Here is a 20,853-nt window from a genome sequence, read left to right as displayed (position 1 = left end):
GGAGCTGAACACTATGCAGTCAACAAGGAACATCCCCATTTAGAGTCGTAGAGTCATAGAGATGTACAGCATGGAAACAGATGCTTCGGTGATGAATGGAAGGTCATTGGTGAAGTAATTGAAGATGTTGGGCTTAGGATATTACCGAGGAACTTGCACAGTATTGCCCTGGATTGGACTGATATCTAAACAGCACAACCATATTCCTTTGTGCTAGGTATAATTCCAACCAGGGGGCAGTGTTTCCCAATTCCCATTTATTCCATTTTTGCTAGGGTTTCTTGACGCCACACTCAATCAATTGCTACCTTGATGTCAAAGACAGTCTCATTCACTTTTTGAGTTCAAGCTTCCCTGTTCATGTTTGCAGGAGCTGAGTAGGCCATTAGACCCCAAACTGAGTGTCAGTAAGTAGGTCACTGTTGAATAAATACCACTTGGTTTGCACTGCCAATGACACCTGCCATCAGTTTTTCAATAATTGAGAGTAGGCTAATTGGATGGTAATTGACCAGGTTTGATTTGTGCTAATTTACAAGATATATCTGGGTAATTTTCCACATTACTCTGTAGATACAGTGCTACAACTGTACGGTTATAGCTTGGCTAAGGACATATATAGTTTTGGAGCACAAATCTTCGGTACTGTTGTTGGAATATTATCAGGACCCACATCTTATACAGCATCCAGTGCTTTCATACATTTCATTACAGTGTTGAGTCAGCAGATCTGTTCTAAATCTGTCCATTCAGCATGGTGCCACACAATGCAGAGGCATGGCATACTGGTAATGACACTAGACTTGTAACCAAGAACTGCAGCGAGATACTCTCGGGCCATGGGTTCGAGTCCCACCATGACTGATGGCGGAATTGGAATTGATCAAGCAACAGCTCTAATGGCAACCACATGCTTTTATTCACTTGTGGGACATGGGCATCGCTGGCTGTCCAGCACCTTTATTGTCCATCTCTAGTTGACCTTGAGGTAGAGTGCTGATCTGCCTTCTTGAGCTGCTACAGTCCACGTTATAGTTGATCCACAATGCCATTGGAGGGAATTCCAGGGTTTTGACCCAGCAACAACAAAGGAATGGAGATATATTTCCAAGTCAAGATGATGAGTGGCTTGGAGGGGAACTTGCATGTGGTGGTTTTCTCACTGATCTGCTGTCCTCATCCTTATAGATGGAAGTGGTCATGGGTTTGGAAGGTGTTGTCTAAGGAGCCTTGGTGAATTTCTGCAGTGCATTTTGTAGATGTGGTACTAATCAAGCAGGTTGCTTTGTCTTGGATGGTCTCAAGGTTCTTGATTATTGTTGGGTAAGTGAGAAGTATTCCACTACATTCCTGGCTTGTCCTTTGTAGATGGTGGACAGACTTTAAGGAGTCAGAAAGTGAGTTACTTTCCTGATGAAGGGCTTTTGCCCAAAACGTCGATTTTCCTGCTCCTCAGATGCTGTCTGACCTGCTGTGCTTTTCCAGCACCACTCTAATCTAGACTCGCCTCAGTATTCCTAGTCTCTGACCTGCTCTTATAGCGATTGTGATATGTGATATGTCCAGTTGAGTTTCTGGTCAATGGTAGTACCCAAGATATTGATAGTGAAGGATTCAGTGATGGTAACACTATGAAATATCAAAGAGCAGTGATTGGATTTGCCTCTGATTGGAGATGGTCATTGCTTGGCTTTTGTGTGGCATGAATATTACTTGCCAATTGTCAGCCCAAGATGTTTATTAATGTAAAAACCCATTTGGATCACTAATGTCCTTTAGGGAAGAAAATCCGTCATTCTTACCTGGTCTGGCTTACATGTGACTCCAGACCCACAACAATGTGATTGATTCTTAACTTCTTTCTGGATAGTTAAGGATGGGCAATAAATGGTGGCATAGTTAGTGATGCTTCCATCCCATGACTGAATAAAACAAAACCCAATGAAGCATGTCATCCAATAAAGGCAAGACTTCAAATCCAAAGGACTGTTTGATGGTTACTCCTCCCAATACGGTCATAGAACATACAACACAGTATGGGCAGATAAACTTAGTACAAGCACATTGGAGAGGACGAGGTCAAGCAAGCCTCTCCTCTCACCTGTTGCAATTTCAAACAAGTACTTATGTCTTTTAAGATTTGGCCAATTTGCACAGTACTACCCAGTTGGTGCTACCCAATCACTCGATGACAGACATTGAAGTCTCCCACCCAGAGTATATTCTATGCCCTTACACTCCTCGGTTATCCTCCAAGTAAAGTTCAATACGGAGGAGAACTAATTCATTAATCAAATGGGGTTTGAGAGGAGGAGAATACAAGGAAGACGAGGAGGAGGAAGGTGGTTTCCTTGCTTATGTTTCATCTGATGCCATAAAACTCTTAAGAGCCCAGAATCAATGTTGTGGGCTCCCAGGAAATCCTCCATCAGGGAGTCATCATGGAATTGTATTATACAATGTTATACAATGCGTAATTAGGCTGTGTGAAGGCTCTTCCAATTTTGGCATTCAAAAGGACAATTTTACATGGTCAGTAGGGCAGTGTGCGCCATTTTCATTTCTAATGCTTTGGTCGATGCCTTTATCACACCTTGGAGAGGTTAGGTGCAGGCGAGTGGGCTTGCTGGGTCATTTCAGAACATACTTTTGAGTCAACAACATTACTGTAGATCTGGAGTCACATGTCATATAGACCAAGTGAGGATGGCAGATTTTACTTCCTTGAGGATATTGGTGAAGCAAATAGATTTTGATAACTGATAAAGCCTTTGTGGTCTCCATTAAACTAGCTTTTAACTTTAGACCTATTAATTGAATCCAAATGTTTGTGGTGTGATTCAAACTCATGTCCCTAGAGTATCAGTCTATGACTATGGACTGCTAGCCCAGGGACAATGCCATTATACTACCATCTACCAATGGTTAATTGAATACACAGGCTGGAGTAAAGCCACAGAAAGATTTTCATACAGAGCAAATTTTGATTCCACTGCTTATCAGAGAATAGCTTGTGGTAGCTCCTGAGGATCAGTGAATAGGATTGGCAAGGAGGTAAGATAACATAGAAGAAGTCTGGTTTAGTTGAGGCTTATGTAGAGCAAAGCTTTGAAGACTTATTGAAAGCATACCGCAGAATTAAAGGTTTGAATGTGGCTGCCTGCTGTGCTGCAATTGAGATGGGAGTATTTCAGAAGTGGAAGTGTGTCGTCTCGATAATAATCTAGATGAGGGGTTTAAAACTCAGCTGGAGAAGCTAGTTGTCACCATTAGATTCAGCCTAAACAAATGAGAGAGTGTACGTGAGAGAAACTTCAGTTTAAACAAAGTGAGAGTTTCTGTGCGAGAAACAATCCCTATGAAGAGCTTATGCTTGAAACATCGATTCTGCTGCTCTTTAAATGCTGCCTGACCAGCTGTGCTTTTCCAGCAACACACTCTCAACTCTGATCTCCAGTCCTCACTTTCTCCCACATCCACCTACATGTACAAGAAGGGTCTCCTAGTTTCCAAGTTACAGGCAATATCAAGAATCAACTGCATTTTGATAGAAAATTGAAATAATGCAGAGGAATAAGGTCACAGAGGCAGCATCCAAATGATGGATTAATAAGGAGCTGCAGCTGACAGTCCTAGGGATTGCTGGAGCTGACCATGTTTAACACATCCCCTGTATTGTGTTTTCTTATGCACAACTGCTAACATCTATATAATGCCTTGGGATGCAATAATATATTGCCAACTGAAAAATGAACGTTGTATGACCACTTGTAACACCAAAACTAAGAAAAAAACATTTTAAAACAGGGGAGATCACAGAAGTAGATTTAAGGAAGATGGAGTTAGAGAGGCAGCAAGATTTAGAAATCAAATGCCAAGCTTGGGGCTTTAAAAGGTTGCAACAGCAGCTTCCATTCTGAGGTGAAAGAAATAGTGATACCCCAAAAATCCAAAACAGAGTTGAATAGCCATCTCAGAAGGTTCGAGAGCTAGAGAAGGGTACACAAATAAGGAAAGCAAGACTTGAGGAATTTCAGCAGAAAGAGGAACCATTTAATCTTGCTAAACTGGAAGCCAACTTCAGTCATAAGCCACAGGTGAGCAGGAAGATAAAAACAGAAGCATGAATGGACAACATCATGGAGGAAAAGTGATGGGGCATGACAGAACATTGAACATAATGAAGGACACACAGAGGAGAAACTTTAAAATATAAACCAAAATAACTTACCCCAATAAATGGAATAAACTTCTGACAGGAATCTTCATCTGGGCTATAGATTAAGAGGAAAACAGGAATCAAATCTAATCCATAAAATCACAAGAGAAGGAAAACCAAGCGATGCAAATATTAACATGCAGTAACAATTCTGTTTGATCAAATACTCATCTTTCAATTTGCATTTATACGCAGGATCATTCTTCAAATTGGCTGCAAAAATTTACGCACAGCATATATGCACTAGCAGGAGAGTAATGTACAGTAGTATGGCTTTATATACAGAGCACTCCAACTGGTATTACGTTCCAAGCTACTTTAATGTCAAAATGTTTAAGCAATTTTGAAGCAATTTACTGGAATGGTACCATGGAGTTCACATATGTGGAAGAGTCTAGATCTACTCTCAAAGTATACCTTTACTTTCCAATCAATATTTCAAAATGTGCTAAATATTTAAAACAAAGCATTGGAATCAAACTGTGTGGGAACTTGTTCAAACCTACATTGAAGGCCAGAAAATGACAATGAGAAACTACTCATGTAATTCTTTTATGTGATACTTCCAACAATTAAAAACGTTAGTATATCCGCAGAGGATAATGTAAATATGGAAAAGAAATGTAACAGATAAGGTGTTAACATTAAGATAAAATAATGACCCTAGATGTCACTTTCACAAATAACGTTACAAGAGATGGAGAGTCTTTGGGAAAAACTGGGGTAAATACTGCAAATAATGCAGGAGACAAAAATCCTTGGTGAATAGTTTGATGATTATTGGGAATGCTGCAGGATGCAGGAAACCTTTCATCATAATGGGCATAGTACATTACACAAGAACTCAGGCTTGGTAAAGAACACAGGAACTCTTAGACAGTTCTGGGTCTGTCTGGTTATTTCTGGGGTTATAACAATACATTGATGCGTTCTGATGAACAGTTTAAAAATAATCAAATTCCACGTCCGCATCAATTTAGTGTTTATTTTGAAAACTCTTGGATTAATTTCAAGGTCCCTGCTGAAGAATGGCATTTCTAAGGTAAACGGTCAGGTTTCTTGACCTATGAAACTAGCCAGGGCAAGTGTTGCTGGTTATGACTACATGAAAAGTCATGCCTGAGCAAAATGCCATGTGATAGGTCCACAGTTTAAACATCAAACTCAATATTTACATTGCACCTAATGGTACTGGAAAATATGAACATCAAAACGACAGCGCATATTCAGTATACATGTAAATTGCACATTTTCCTAGTTGCTGACATTTCTGGAGTATCAACAGTTGCAAAATGCTAACTCTATTTTCTTCCCTCAGATGCTGCTAGACCTGAGACTTTCCTGCAATTTCTATTTTCAATTCAATAAATAAATTGGAAAATACTCAAAAGGGCCAGATTTCTAGAAATATGAGGAAAGCATAGCAGAGTAAGACCATTTGGGTGGTTCCCTCAAAGAGCTGGCCCAGACACAATGATTCCTGAAGAAGGGCTCATGCCCAAAATGTCGATTCTCCTGCTCCTTTGATGCTGCCTGACCTGCTGCGCTTTTCCGGCAACACATTTTCAGCTCTGATCTCCAACATCTGCAGTTCTCACTTTCCCCCAGACACAATGGGTCAAATTTTATATAATTCAATGTTCTGAGTAGAAAGAAGGTTTAGACCTGTTGCTCTCCTACATTGTCAGGAGTTTATCAGCTTGTCTGTTCCTCTTGGTACAAAGGAAATTTGATTGGTTTATTCATCATAACAGATCGTATTTAGATCAGGCAAACAAAAGCTGTCCAATTACTTGTTAGTAGATGGACTAGGGGACACAGGTGTAAGCATTTTAGTCTGTTGTACCAAACAAGCTCAGATAACATAAGAAAAGATAAGAAAAGATGAGGGAAAAAAAAACATTGTTAGAACATCTTTTTTGTTGTTATGCAGTCGGCTAAAAACAAGGAGGTGGAAATCACTCAAGTGGCAAATATTCCAACGGCACTGGCCCAAAATCATTAAAATCATTCAATCATTAAGACAGATTATTTTAAATAGAAAATAATATTTCAGGAAAAAAATGCATAGCTGTATGTAAAGGGAACGGCTACAAAGATTTCTTGTCTGTACTACTTTGACAGCAAGTCCAGGTGCTGCAATCACGGCCATTAAAAACGCCACCAGCTGTCCTACCATGAGAACACTGACATCTCCAAATTTCTCTTCAAACTTTGTCAATGATACCAACAGAACTGCGGCAGATAATGTTGGAGTGTACCAATCAACTGCACCATAACACGTAAGTCAGGAGTACGGGCAGACAGGAAGCAAGTTTAATTTAATACATACTGGAAAATGTGCGGTAATGTATTTTGACATAAGGAGAGGCAATAAACTTAATGACCCAGTTCTAAAGAGTGTGCACGACAAAAGGACCTGGGGTTCCTGTGCCTAGACCTTTGAAGGTGGTAGGACAATTAAGAATGTGGTTAAAAAAAATGCGATCTTGTGTTTCGTAAAGAGAGATGGAGTACAAAAGCAAGGAGGTTATTTTGAATATTTACATTGCTCTACATAGTCCACAACTCAGGTATTCATGGAGTCATACAGCACAGAAACAAACTTTTTGGTCCAACGTGTCTATGCAAATCAAGTTTCACAAACTAAAACTAATCCCACTTGCCTGGATTTGGCCTATATCCCTCTATACCTCACCAAGTCACGTTCCTATCCAAATGTCTTTTAAATGTTGTAACTGCACCTGTATCTACCACTTCCTTTGGCAGCTCATGCCACATACAGACCACTGTCTGTGAGAAAAAGTTGCCCCTCAGGTCCCTTTTAAATCTTTCTCCTCTCATCTTAAAAATGTGCCCCCTAGCTTTGAACGTCTGCCTCCCTAGGGAAAAGTTCTCTGTTATTCATCTTATCTATGCTGTTCAAGATCTTAGAAACCTCTATAAAGGTCACCTTTCAACCTCTTATGCTCCAGTGGAAAAAAAAACAGCCTATCCAGCCTTTATTTATAACAAAAACTTTCCATACCCAGCAACATCCTGGTAAATCTTTTCTGAACCTTCTCTAATTGAATAAAATTGCTCCTATATCAGGGCAACCAGAACTGTACACAATATTCCAAAAGTGACCTCACCATTGTCCTGTACAACTTCAGCATAATGTCCCAACTCTGATACTCAATGAGCATTGAAGCCAAGTGTGCTGAACACCTTAACCACCCTGTCCACTAGCAATGCAGCTTTCAAAGAACTATGTACCTGAACCCCTAGGTCTCTCTGTTCAACAACCCTAGACAGGGTCTAGTATGAATTGGATAAGTCCTGCCCTTGTTTATTTTACCAAAATGCATTACCTCACATATATCCAAATTAAACTTCATTTGCCACTCCTTAGCCCATTGGCCCAATTAATCAAGACCCCTTTGTAATCTTCTTCACTGTCAGCGATACCACCAATTTTGGTGCCACCTGCAAACTTAGGAACCATGCCTCCTAAATTCTCATTTAAATTGTTTAAATAAATGACAAATGAAAGTGGACCCAGCACTGATCTCCAGTGTTCCAGTCCAAAATCCAACCATCTACCATGCTCCCAACTCCTACTATCAAGCCAATTTTGTATTCAACTGACAAGGTCTCCCTGAACCCCATGTGATCTAACTTTACTAATTAGTCTACCATGTGGAACGATGTCAAAGCCTTTACTAAGTCCACAAAGACAAAATTCCCCGTTCTGCCATCCAGATCTAATCACTACACTTTAGAAACAATTGAAGGGTCTGTGAGAGGGTGCAGAGGAGATTCAGCAGAATGGATCCCAATAAGAAATTTTAATGATAAGACTAGGTTGGAGAAGCAGAGATTGTTCCCATAGAACAAAGGAGATTTGATAGGATTGTACAACATTATAACAGATCAGATTAAGAAAAGACAGACAAAATCTAGACCATTATCTGATCCCAATCAGGGAGCCCTGGCTGCCAGATAACAACAGGAGTGTCAGGCATCCTGCTCACTCAGAGCTCTGAGGGACATGGATCCATGTCAAGTCCTCTCCACATACAAATAAATGTGACTACACAAGATACCAGCCTCTGTGGAGTTATTTCAGTGGTGAGAACAGAAAAGCACATTCCTGAAGAAATTTGCTCACAACAATTGTCTTTGAGTTGGGTGAACATTTCAGGCTTGTGCTGTTATTTGGGAAGCTAGACTCTTTTGTTCCTTCCAAAGACTGGGCCCAGTCAGTCAAAAGGATGATTTTTTGGGGGGGGGGGGGGGGGGGGGGGGGGGGGGGGGGGGGGGGGGGGGAGTGACATTTGAGGCAGATGAAAAGCAACAAATAATTCTCCTGACTTGTGGACTGGGAACCTTATTGGTTGTTAGGCACCTAACTTTCACCGAGGCACCTTTCAGGAGTTGATGGGTTTAGTTAAAGAACATTATGACCCCAAGCCTCTTCTAATTCTGAGATGCAATTCAAGAACCAGGGGAATCCATATCCAAATTTTTGACTAGGTAAGACAACTGGCAGGGGCATGAAAGTTTAGTTTAGCCCTTAATGAGATGCTGAGACACCTTTTGGTATGTGCAATTACTAAAGTAACCATGCAAAAGCACCTATTAGCTGAAGGTTAACTGGACTTCAAACAGGCACAACAATTGGCTTTATTATTGGACACCCACGCCACTCCGATTGAGCTTGGGGAACACCACTTGAGTGAAGGTAACTGCATAGCTGCTCTCAGGGTATACCCTAAACAGAAGGACTCTAGGTCAGCCCACAGTAAAAGCCCAAAACAAAGCCAAACCTCAGCCAAGTAGCTAAAATTTCCTTCAGGATCCAGGCCAGTAAGCATTGTAGTGGCTGCAGGTATGCAGACTCGAGACAGCAAGAGAGTCCCACTTGACCTAAATTGAGTAAGAGGTCTCTGAGGCTGCTATGTGGGAGAGTACATACCCTGGGAAGTCCTCCTACATCTGGTTTGGAACAGTTTAATTGCTTAGCAACATCCAAATCAGAACCAATCAAAATAAATATTTGGTCAAATGATGTTCCAGTTCTAATGGAGCTGAAAATGTGTTGCTGGTTAAAGCACAGCAGGTCAGGCAGCATCCAAGGAACAGGAAATTCGATGTTTCGGGCCAGAGCCCTTCATCAGGAGGGCTAATTCCTGATGAAAGGCTCTGGCCCAAAACGTCAAATTTCCTGTTCCTTGGATGCTGCCTGACCTGCTGTGCTTTAACCAGCAACACATTTTCAGCTCTGATCTCCAGCATCTGCAGACCTCACTTTTTACTCCAGTTCTAATGGAGCTTGATACTGGCGTGGCTGTTTCAATGTTTGCAGAACTGGTCTTTAACAAAATTCACTCTGTACAAGACCTCAGCAAGACTGAGAACCTATATCAGGGAACCTTCACAGAACTTCAGCTCCAGCCTCTCATCAGGAGCAGCTGGTTCAGTTCCCATTGATTATAGTAAAAGGCTCTGGCCCAAGCTTGATGAAGTAAAATTGGTTGAGGAACATCCACCTAGATTGACTCCACATTTTTTTTTATTACAAAACAGCTGCTTGAGTGAAGTCCTAATTAAACACCCGGAAGTTTTTCAGGAAGATCAAGGAGTCAGTGTCACCTTGCATGTTGAGCAGGAAATAATTCCACAATTCTGTAAGGCTCACCCAGTGCTATTTGCCTTATGGGAAAAAGTAGAGGCAGAAATCAGAAGGCTGGAAAGCAAAGGACCGATCAAACCAGTCCAGTATGAGCAATTGGCAACACTGTTGTATCAATCAATTTGGTTCACTTTTGTGGGATTTTTAAGGAACTGAAACCGCCTTTTGCGTTTGGACAAATATTCAATCCCTCACTTAGAGGATTTCTATCTAAAGCCTGCAGAGTGGCGATCCCTCACGAAACTGGACATGAGCCATGCTTACTTGCAATTAGAGTTAAATGAGGATTCCCAGAATCATGCTACAATTAATATCCATTAGGGTTTGTATCAATATACGTGACTGCCATTTGGGGCATTGTTAGCACGTGCAATGTTTCTGTGGAGGATGAAGAACATTTTACAAGGTCTACTCCAGATCACCATTTAACTACATGACGTGCTAATAAACAAGGAAAACGAATAAGGAGCAATTAGAGAACTTCAAATAGTCCGTAGATATGTCCCCCAGCGTTTGCCTTAGAAGGGAAAAATGTGTGTTCCAGGCACTCTAAGTGACCTTCTTGGGCTCCGGAGTCGACAAGATTGGGTTATGCCCATTGAAAGATAAAGTGAGGATAATCAAAGGTGCCCTGGCTCCCACATCTGTACCAGAGCTTGGGTCTTTCCATAATAATTCACCAGCCAAGAAAAGTTCATACATAACCTGGCCTCCATCTTAGCACCTTTGCAGCAACTCTTACAACAGGGTCAATCTCAGAAATGGTCATGTAGCCAAGCCATAGCTTCCAGGGAAGGTGAAGAAACAGCTATTATCTCTAAGGTGATGGCACACTATGATCCCAAGCGAGATCTGATATTGACATGCGATGACTCTCCATATGGTATTGAGGTAGTAATCGTTCATAGATGGCCCAATGGAGAGAAACATCCAATAGCATATGCGACCAAGATTTTGGCTAATGCACAGTGCAAATACACCCAGATAGAGAAGGAAAGTTGGTGGTTATATTTGGAGTCAGGAAGTTCCTCTGATAACTTTATGGATGTAAATTTGGAATAATAATGGACCACAAATCCCTGCTAAATCTGCTTAAGGAGGACAAAGCAGTGAAGCCAAATTCAGCAGTGTGCTCTAATACTAAGTGCATGTAATTACAAATTAGAACACCATCTGGGAAGCCAAGTAGCAATTGTGGATACATTTGAGCGGTGTCCTGTTGGCAGATATACCACCATGGTGCCCCCACTGGAAGAGTCGGTAATGGTTTTAAATTTTCTGGACGTATGTCCAGTCACAGCTGACAAAGTCAGACTCTGAACACAAAGATCTGGTCTTTGCAAAACTGAAACAGTGGGTGGTGATGGGGGAAACCAAAGGGCTGTCACAACCAGAATTAAAACCTTATTGGACCTAGAGAGACCAGGTCACAGCAGAGGATAGCTTATTATTGCGAGAGCAAGAGTGATTGTCCCAAACAAGAGTCACTGCCAGATACTGGCTGAACTCACCCAGGGTCATCTAAGGGTTTCCAAAATGAAGATGTTGGTGAGAGGTTATGTCTGGTGGCCAGGACTGGATGCAGATATAGCTACATTGGCAGGGTGGGGGGGTTGGAAGGACAAGAATTACCACCAGCAGCTCGCCACATTCATGGGAATGGTTAGTTAAACCCTGGACTTGATTACACATCGACTATGCTGGTTCTTTCATGGGCTCAATGTTTTTGGTCATTATGGACATCCACTCAAAGTGGCTGGATGTGCATAGTGCACGTTTGTCAAACACCATGATGATGATACAAAAGCTGCGTGCATTTTTTGCAACACATGGACTCGTGGAAGTGTTGATCACAGATAACGGGCCATCGCTTACCAGAAGGGAATTTCAGTATTTCCTAAAGTGGAATGGTGTTCAACATAAGGACAGCTCCAAACCATCCAGCATCCAATGGTCTGGTAGAAAGAGCAGACCAAACTTTGAAAGCAGGATTAAACAAGCAACCTACAGCTTCACTAAATATCAAACTATCCATGTTACTATTTAATTTAGTTATAGGGTCATCTTTCAAGCAACTGCAGGAAGAGCTGCAGCAGACTTGCTAATGAGAAGACAACTCCCCATCAGGTTAAATCTGATATTCGCTGACCTGGGAGAGAGGATGAAATGGCTAAACACAAGACTTCGCTAACTGAGAGAGACAGTGTACTTCAGGTTTCTTGTAGGAATCATGGGAATAGCTCTGCATGGGTAAGAGGTATGGTCGACACAAGATAAGTGCAGTGACGTATAAAGTTTGTGCAGATGCAACAGTCCAAAACAAGAAAGTGGACCATATAAAAGGTGCAAGCTCTCAAACGGTGAGAGAGCGAAATGTGCATGGCTCATCAACAGCCTTTTCAGTTCCGGAACCTGTGGGTTCTCCCTCTCCATCAAGAGTTGAAGATACCTTGGAATCTGAGATGGACACAGATGTTGCTGCCTGGATGTCTTTGTCTTCTGAAGTAGGGAATGAATTTATTCCAAAATGCTCCAGGAACAAGAGGTGAGCTACTGTGTATTGATGCTGCCCATGTCAGAGGCTGAGTTGGAGGAACCTGAGCCAGTGCAAAAATGCCCCAGGAGGAGCTACAAACTAAAGAACCTATTTCCTCAGACTCAGATAGGGAGGATGTAGTGAATCGTGAAGAGGTCAGCCAGGTGGACCTAATAGAATACAGGTTCCCTGATTGGGGCAGTTAATCTGGTCCCATCAGGGAGCCCTGGCTGACAGATAAGAACAAGAGTGTCAGGCATTCTGTTCATTGAGAACATGCTCTAAGGGATCAGTGTCAAGGACTCTCCACATGTAAATAAAGGGTGACTCGGTGACAGGATATCGGCCTCGGTGTAGTTATTTCATCAGGAAATCACTGGCCTGGACTGAGCTGGAAGTAGGCACAATTCATGATTTCAAAAGTAAACTGGATGGTCATTTGAAGTGAATAGACTTACAGGCCATGAAGATTGAGAGGGGGAATAGGGTTACCTGGGTTGCTCATGGAGACCCAGATTAGATGTATGTGTTCTTCTGTGCTGTAATGATTTGATGACGTTGAGACTCATAGCAGGCTGACCTAGACATACATACGGTGTGTTCAATGTCGATGAATCAAAACTCTGGAACGCTGGGAATACTTTCACTCCCAAAATAGAAACATAGAAGGAAGGAGTAGAAGACCCTTCAGCCTTTGAGTCTGCTGCATCATTCAATATGCCCTGTTTCCACTTTCTCTCTACACCCTTTGATCCTTTCAGCTCCAAGAACTATATCTAACTCCTTTTTGAAACCGTTCACTGTTGGGCCTCAATCTCTGGTAAAGAATTCAACAGGTTGATCACACTCTGTTTGAAGAAGTTTCTCCTCCTATCCTACCCTGTAACTTTAGGCTGTGACCTTTTGCATATTCCTTATCTAGTCCTATTAGGATTTTATACATTTCTATGAGATCCCTTCTCATTTTTCTAAACTCCTGTGTATATAGTCCTAACCACTCCAGTCTCTCTCCATGTGTCAGTCTTGCCTTCACACAAATCAGTCCGGTACACATCTACTGCACTCCTTCTATAGCCAGAAAACCCTTCCTCAGGTAAGGAGACCAAAACTGCACATAATAGTCCAACACTCTATACATAAGGCAGCAAGACATCTCTACTACTGTACTCAAATCCATTTGCTATGCAGGTCAACATACCATTTGCCTCTGTCAGTGCCTACCGATCTGCAAGGTTACTTTCAGGAGCAGTGTACTAGGATACCCAGGTCTCTTTGCACTCACGGTAACCTAACTTCCTGGTTTTGCTATCAAGTAGATAACTTCACTTTAACCACATTCTACTTTATCTGCCATGCATTTTGCCACTCCCTCAACTTGCAAATATCACATTGAAGCACCCTCCTACCCAGATTTGCTTTATCTGCAAACCTGGATAAATTACATTCACTTTCCTAATGGAAATCATTCGCATAGAGGGTATATTATGAATAACTGGGGTTCAATCACTGATCTGTGCAGTACCTCACTAGTCACTGCCTACAACTCAGAAAATGACCCATTTATTCTTTGTTTTCTGTCTGCCAGCTAGTTATCGATCCATGTCTATACACTAGCTCCAATCCCTGTGCTTTAATTTAGCTTCTAAATTGCAAGGACTGTAGTTCAAGAGGTAGCTCAATACCATCTTCTCAAGATTATCTGGGGATGGGCAATAAATACTGTCCTCAGATGCTGCCTGAGCAGCAGCACACTTTTTGACTACTGTCCTTGATATGCCTAACCTGAGTAGAAGATTTCTCAGTGTTGTGTTTCAGTTCTATTGTCATAGTTAGTGGAGAAGACAGATGGACAACACAATGACATTAAGGTAACATGATGCATTGAGATTCATGGATATACCCTTAGAAGTCATCAATACGGGTGGGGGTAAATTAGACTGGATAATATTTGTTTAGGCAGGGCCAATAAAATATTCTCTGGAAGTATGATTTACTTTTCAGATACCAGACCAGTAAATGCTTATTAGCATGCTCATGGGAAATACCAAATGTGTACACTACTCTCCAATGTTAACATGCTCCAGCAGATTCACCAAATTTCCAATCTTAAGTCATACAATTGTAATCCAATCATCATACCAGGCAACAATGTTAAGCCAACAGGAGAAGAAAAGACTGGCATTAAATATACATATATTGACAAAGCATTATATATTTATTTTTTTAAAAAATCAAAACCCAAGCAGACTCTGGTACCTTATGTTAAAATCAAAATGAAAGCTCTTTTTCCTTTATTGAAAGCAACCACAAGAAAACAAAAACCACACGTTATTACACGGAACAGGTCGATCTGAGGGTTGTATCAATAATAAGGACTTGCCCTTTCCTCACTGGCTGCTGATAGCGGCGTATTAAAGACAGTCAAATGCGTTTATAGCTGGCTGCATATCACATGAGGATACAGTATTTTGTGCTGATTAAAGGCGAGAAGTAGATATTATGGAACAAGAATTATTGATAGAACTGACCTGAGCCGACAGACTCAGAATACATCCATTTTTAAAATGTAAGCATATCCTTTTTGATTAATCATTCTCTTGACTCCAATCCATTCTCACTATCTACTGAAGACCACAGCACATTAGTTGATCAGTGTGTACCAATCTGTTGCTGGTTCAGGAGGGCGTAGATCTATAATGATATCATTTTACAACATGGGCACGATTCTTGGAGGAGAGCTCATTGGCCTTCTCAGTGTCATGTGGGGGACAAGGATGTTGCTTGGATGCTCAATTCTTGCTAGATAAATAAAAAGGATATCCACACAGTGGATCAATTCACTGATGAGGGAAGAAATAGAATATGTAATTTTAAAAGCCATAGTATCTTAAAATATACAATTTTAAGCCATAGCATTGTGTGTCGACATTCAATCAATTCTCTTGGTTTTCAATATGTAGCATTGCACTCAGGGCATTGCTTTAAACAAAACTCTCTCACTTGCAAGAGCAATTGGTGGAAAATCCACTGAAACCTTTGCTACTACAGCTTCTTGCATAAGAACAGCTGTTCTGGTACAGGATGCTACAACTGCATTCGTCTTAAATCTACAATATCTAATTGAAAAAATTACAGGGAACTTGTCCATGTTAGCACTTTTAACCAAAGCCAATGTGGAAAGGGCATTTGAATTTAGAAGTAATAGCTACACATGTAAACTTAAAAAGGTAAACAATAAATACCATAATTCCTAAGCTGCTATAATATTACTTGGTTACCACAGAAGATAATTAAACAACATTATCATATACCTTGTTTTAAAGGGAGATTTTACTGAAGAACTTGTTCCAAGGTGAAGTGCATAATCTGTTATTTACATTATTTTATTAAACAACCTTAAAGACTTCCTCAGGTTCTTATCATCATTACTACTTGCTGAACATGACCAATTACAAAAGATTATGATTACGGAGTGTGTATAGGAGTCACTGAGCATAGCTGTTTGAACTGTGGGATACAGCTGATTTTAAGTGCACCACCAATGGTTGTGATGGCTTCAGCTGTCAAAGACAAGTTCTGGAATTCCCTCCCTTAGAATCCTTTGCTTTTCTTTCTTTCTTTACCTTGCTCCTTAAAATGTTCTTCTTTCTGACCAGCTTTGGCTCATGCTCTTACGTCACTTTATGTGGCTTGAGTCAAATTTTAATTTATAAACCTCCTACAAAGTGCCTTGAGGCATTTTGTAATATTAATTGCAAGCTATTGTAAGGATTAGTGGGCATGCTGTCTCAAACTCATTTATCCAGAATCAATGATTTGGTCCATTTCAGGACAGTAACTCCTTCCTCCTGAACCTTATTTTACTAATTCTGTCACTAGTAATGCTAAGTCAGTTCCTTTGCACTGCTATTTAACAATCTCTCTCATCATTATATTACTGACTGTATATCTAATGATGTTAATTAGCTCCCTTACACAGTCTCTCAGAAACAAATTTCCATCACCCTGCGAGACAAATGGCATCTCAACTAATGTTAATCCCGTTCCGAAAGGTTTTGTAACACTTCCAATACTTTTGCTAAATACTGATTTTCTTTTTTTCTCAATGTCACCACCCACTTTAGGCAAAAATGTGCAAAATGTTAAACTTATCTCAGTGTATATTGATGGTTAACTTTTGAAAGAGGTATTTAATGCTGAAAAATCACATTGTGAATTATTATGGTCTAGCTAATTTACATCTGTAATATACCTGAGTGAAACAGGTTACTGGCTGATCTCTGAACACTCGACAGCCAAGTATTCTGCATTTATATTAAGACATTTACTGTGAAAAAAGATGACATACAATAAGAAGAAAACACATCAACCGAGTACTGCTGACTTGCAAGAGCTACAAAGGTATAACACAAGGTTTCATGACATGTCACGAAAGAAACAGGGATAGAGCGAGACCAACAGATTGATTGATTGTCACAGAAATATTTACTTTACTGAATATGTCACTATTTTTGGATGTCTGGTGATTATTATGGTGTAAGGTCTCAATTATGTTCACCCGCAGGCATGAAAACTGCCTGCTGCTGTCACATAGTTCCATTTGGCTGAGTTTGTAGATTATGTAACTTCTTGAAAGCATTATTGATTTTCAAATGAAACTTTATGTAATCAGTGTAAAAATCAAGTTTGTACCTTTTCTGTTTGTAAGTTAACATAGCTTCCGCTATAGGTAATTGGTGGGAGATGTTTGCATTGGAGATGTACTGGGTAACTCTAGTGACAACGTCCGGTATTTCCTGCACTGCAAATAAGACACAATCAACAGGTTAAACAGGTCATTGGCTCCATTAAACACAGCGTGTCTTTCTTACAAAAGCAAAACTGCGTCCACAAGCAGGGAGAAAAAGTAGTTAAACAAATTTCCAGCAAAAAAATTCTAAGTAGCTATGCACACTACACACAACAAAAGACAAGGACATTCATACATTTGAGTCGAGAGCGGGGTGCTGGAAAAGCATAATAGGTCAGGCAGCTTCCGAGGAGCAGGAATGAGGCTTGTGAGCCAAGGGGGTGGAGAGATAAATGAGAGGGGGTGGGCTTGGGGGGGGTTGTGGGAAGGTAGCTGAGAGTCTGATTAGTACCCGGAGGTGGGGCTAATGGTGACAGGTCAGAGAGGAGGGTGGAGTGGATAGGTGAGAAGGAAGATGTGCAGGCAGGACAGATCATGAGGGCAGTGCTGAGTTGGAAGGTTGGAACTTGGATAAGGTTGGGGGGAGGGGAAACGAAGAAACTGGTGAAACCCACATTTATGCCGTGCGGTTGCAGGGTCCCAAGGCAGAAGATGAGGCATTCTTCCTTCAGGTGGCAAGTGGTTAGGGTGTGGTAATGGAGGCGGCCCAGGACCTGCATGTCCTTGGCAGAGTGGGAGGGGGAGTTGAAGTGTTCGGCCAAAGGATGGTGGGGTTGCTTAGTGCAGGTGTCCGGGAGATACTCTCGGGAACTCTCTACAAGTAGGCATCCTGTCTCCCCAATGTATTTGGGGTGCGGGGGGGGGGGGGGGGGGAGGGGTCTGTCCTTGTTGCAGTTGAAGAGGTGGGGTTCAAGGGTGGAGGTGCGGGAAGTGGGTAAGATGCACTAGAGGGCATCATCAACCACATGGGAGGGGAAATTGTGGCCTTTAAAGGAGGTGGCCATCTAGTGTGTTCTGTGGAGAAATTGGTTCTTCTGGGAGCAGATGCAGCGAAGGCAGAGGAATTGTGAATAAGGAATGCTGTTTTTACAGGCAGCAGGGTGGAAGGTTATGTAGTCCAGGTAGTTGTGGGAGTCAGTGGGCTTGTAGAAGATGTCCGTGTTGTGTAGGTCACTGTTGATGGAGATGGAGAGGTCCAGGAAAGGGACGGAGGTGTCCGAGATGGTCCAGGTGAACTTAAGGTCTGGGTGGAATGTGTTGGTGAAGTTGATGAACTGTTCAACCTCCTCATGGGAGCACGAAGTGGCACCAATACAATTATTAATATAGCGGAGGAAAAGGTGGGGAAAGAGACGGGCATAGCTGGGGCTCATGGCTACCCCTTTCATCAGGAGGAAGTTGGAGGATTCAAAGAAGAAATTAAGCGTGAGGACCAGTTCAGCCAAATGAATGAGAGTTTCAGTGGAGGGGTACTGGTGGGGACGCCAGGAGAGAAAGAAATGGAGGGCTTGGAGGCCCTTGTCATGGCGGAAAGAGGTGCATAGGGACTGGATGTCCATGGTGAACATGGCAAAATACTTTCCAAGAATTCAGGACATCCCAAAGTACATTTCAGTAACTAAGTTGTTTTGAAATGCAGCCACTGTTCCAATTTAGGAAATGTTGCAGGTACATTCTCAGGAGGAAGTTAAAGGGGGAAAAGAAAGGCACAAGAATTCTGAATTTTAGGGTCTAGTCAGCTAGAGTTTCAATATAGATCCAAATCAGGATGGTGGGCAATCTGAAGGGAAATTTGCAGATGTTGTTTACAATCAGACCAACAACAATCTTGTAATACAGCAATTACTGAGAAACAAATATGACAACTGACAAGAATTTTCAGAAATCTTACTGCGAGGACTGTGGAAACCTGATAGTCAGGTTGTTCAGAAAGTAGCATAGTCTCATTATAAAATACCAGCTACTGTGAGCATTGAAAATACCGATTACAGGACTTAAGGCCTTCAAAGAAATGTGCAGCAGATATTGAATTTTGAACAGAAGAGTACAAAATATATGTAATATGTCTAATAAGGCAATATCTGAACAAACAGTGCACCACTTACATACTCATTTACTCATTACTGCTTCCTGAACAGAGTCTCAAAGGCAAGTCTACATTATGTAATAAAGATTAATGTTTCAGTCACTTTAAATATCACGGTCATTAACAGTATTAGAATAGGGACTAATCTATTTTATCAATAGCAAGTAAAGAAAGAAAGCCAGGAGACTGACCATTCATCAAAGTTATGTTAATCAATTCAGACACTAGCTTCTATGAACTATTAGCAAAATTTTATTAAAACAATAAAAGCTTTCACTCAAAGAATAACCCAATCGAACAGAGAGCTAGAAGCAAAGATTTTATTTTAGTGCCATGTTGAGTGTCACAAATGGATTAAAAAACAATGAACATTTACTTGGGATTATTTGAGAAACAACACACAGAACAGCCCAACAAATGTGGCTGCTTCTAGAAATCTCCAGCATTTATCATGACAAAAACCAACTTATCATCTCTCTGGAACATCAGCTCTATATTTTATATATCATTCCAGTCAAGCCATTCAAAGGAATAGTACACAAGATGGCCATCGCCTGTTCTACAACAAAGGAAACCATTGAAACACAATATACAGTTGGCTTTATTGTCAGTTTTTATATTCCTGGTTAGTTTGCTCTCAATTTATTTTCTCTACCTTTATTATCATTTTAGTCCTCTTTTGCTGAATTCTGAATTTATCCCGGTCTTCAGGGTTACTTTGACCTCCTTATATGCCTTTTTCTTTGAAGGTAATACTCTCCTTAATTTCTTTGGTTAGCCATGGTTGGTTTATCCCTCTCAAACCTTTCCTCCTTACTGGGACGTATTTTTGCTAAGAGTCATGAATTACCTCCTTAAATGTCTACCACTGCTTGCTTACTGCTAATCTATCTGCCTAGTTCACTTTAGCTAACTCTACTGTCATTTCATTGTAATTTCTTTTATTTAAGTTAAACACAGTTGTTTCCAATGCAAGTTTCTCATTCTCAAACTGAATATTAAATTCTATCATGTTATGATCACTACTTCCTAGGAGGCCATCTTTTCGTGGAGGCCATTTATTTAGACCAGAGAAGTACTAGAATTAATAGATCTGGTCAGCATGGATAAGTTGGACCAAAGGGTCTGTTCCCGTGCTGTACATCTCTATGACTCTATACTTATGTGATCTTTTTCCTCTTGTCTGTAAAACAACCAAGCTGTCAAGGGTTGCTATCAGCAGAATTCACAGCAGAATATGTGATGCCATTCATTCCTCCATTTTACTTTAAAGTGACGTGGCAAAACTATCAACCATACACATCTTCATATTTGTAACATACCTTCTTTCAATTTAAATATTTAATCAAGGTTTCCTCAATTGAAGGTTTTACATTTTGAGAGCATCTGATCTTTCCACTCTACTTTCTGTTGGACCATGCTTGTAAATTGGCCGTGGAATTGGCCTATATTGCGGTTACTGCACTTCAAAAGTAACTTATTAGTTGTAAAATGCATGGGGTTATCCTGAGGATTCAAAAGACATTGCATAAATACAAATTAATTCATTCTTACTTATCCCCAAATTTCATATTGTGAATCCAGCTTCAGCAATTGTGTTATGGTATTCAACTTTAAAATCAATGGTTAAAGCAAGAAAACTAAC

The 20,853-nt window shown here is 40.9% G+C and overlaps 1 protein-coding gene across 2 annotated transcripts in view; it reads right to left on the bottom strand.

Moving 5' to 3' along the window:
- The window catches only part of pacs2 (phosphofurin acidic cluster sorting protein 2), a 277,860-nt gene that overhangs the window by 16,575 nt on the left and 240,432 nt on the right, over nucleotides 1-20,853 (bottom strand). Inside the window, exons 20-22 of one of the 2 annotated variants that reach the window (XM_060828324.1) lie at nucleotides 17,125-17,233; nucleotides 14,689-14,721; nucleotides 4,232-4,274 (exon numbers count right to left, since the gene is read on the bottom strand). In XM_060828324.1, the coding sequence (XP_060684307.1) occupies nucleotides 4,232-4,274; nucleotides 14,689-14,721; nucleotides 17,125-17,233 (185 nt within the window). The remainder of the gene's footprint in view (nucleotides 1-4,231; nucleotides 4,275-14,688; nucleotides 14,722-17,124; nucleotides 17,234-20,853) is intronic. The other variant, XM_060828323.1, reaches the window with a different exon arrangement.

The sequence above is a fragment of the Hemiscyllium ocellatum genome, chromosome 8 (genome assembly GCF_020745735.1).
Source record: "Hemiscyllium ocellatum isolate sHemOce1 chromosome 8, sHemOce1.pat.X.cur, whole genome shotgun sequence".
NCBI lineage: Eukaryota > Metazoa > Chordata > Chondrichthyes > Orectolobiformes > Hemiscylliidae > Hemiscyllium > Hemiscyllium ocellatum.
This window is presented reverse-complemented; position numbering and strand designations above follow the sequence as displayed.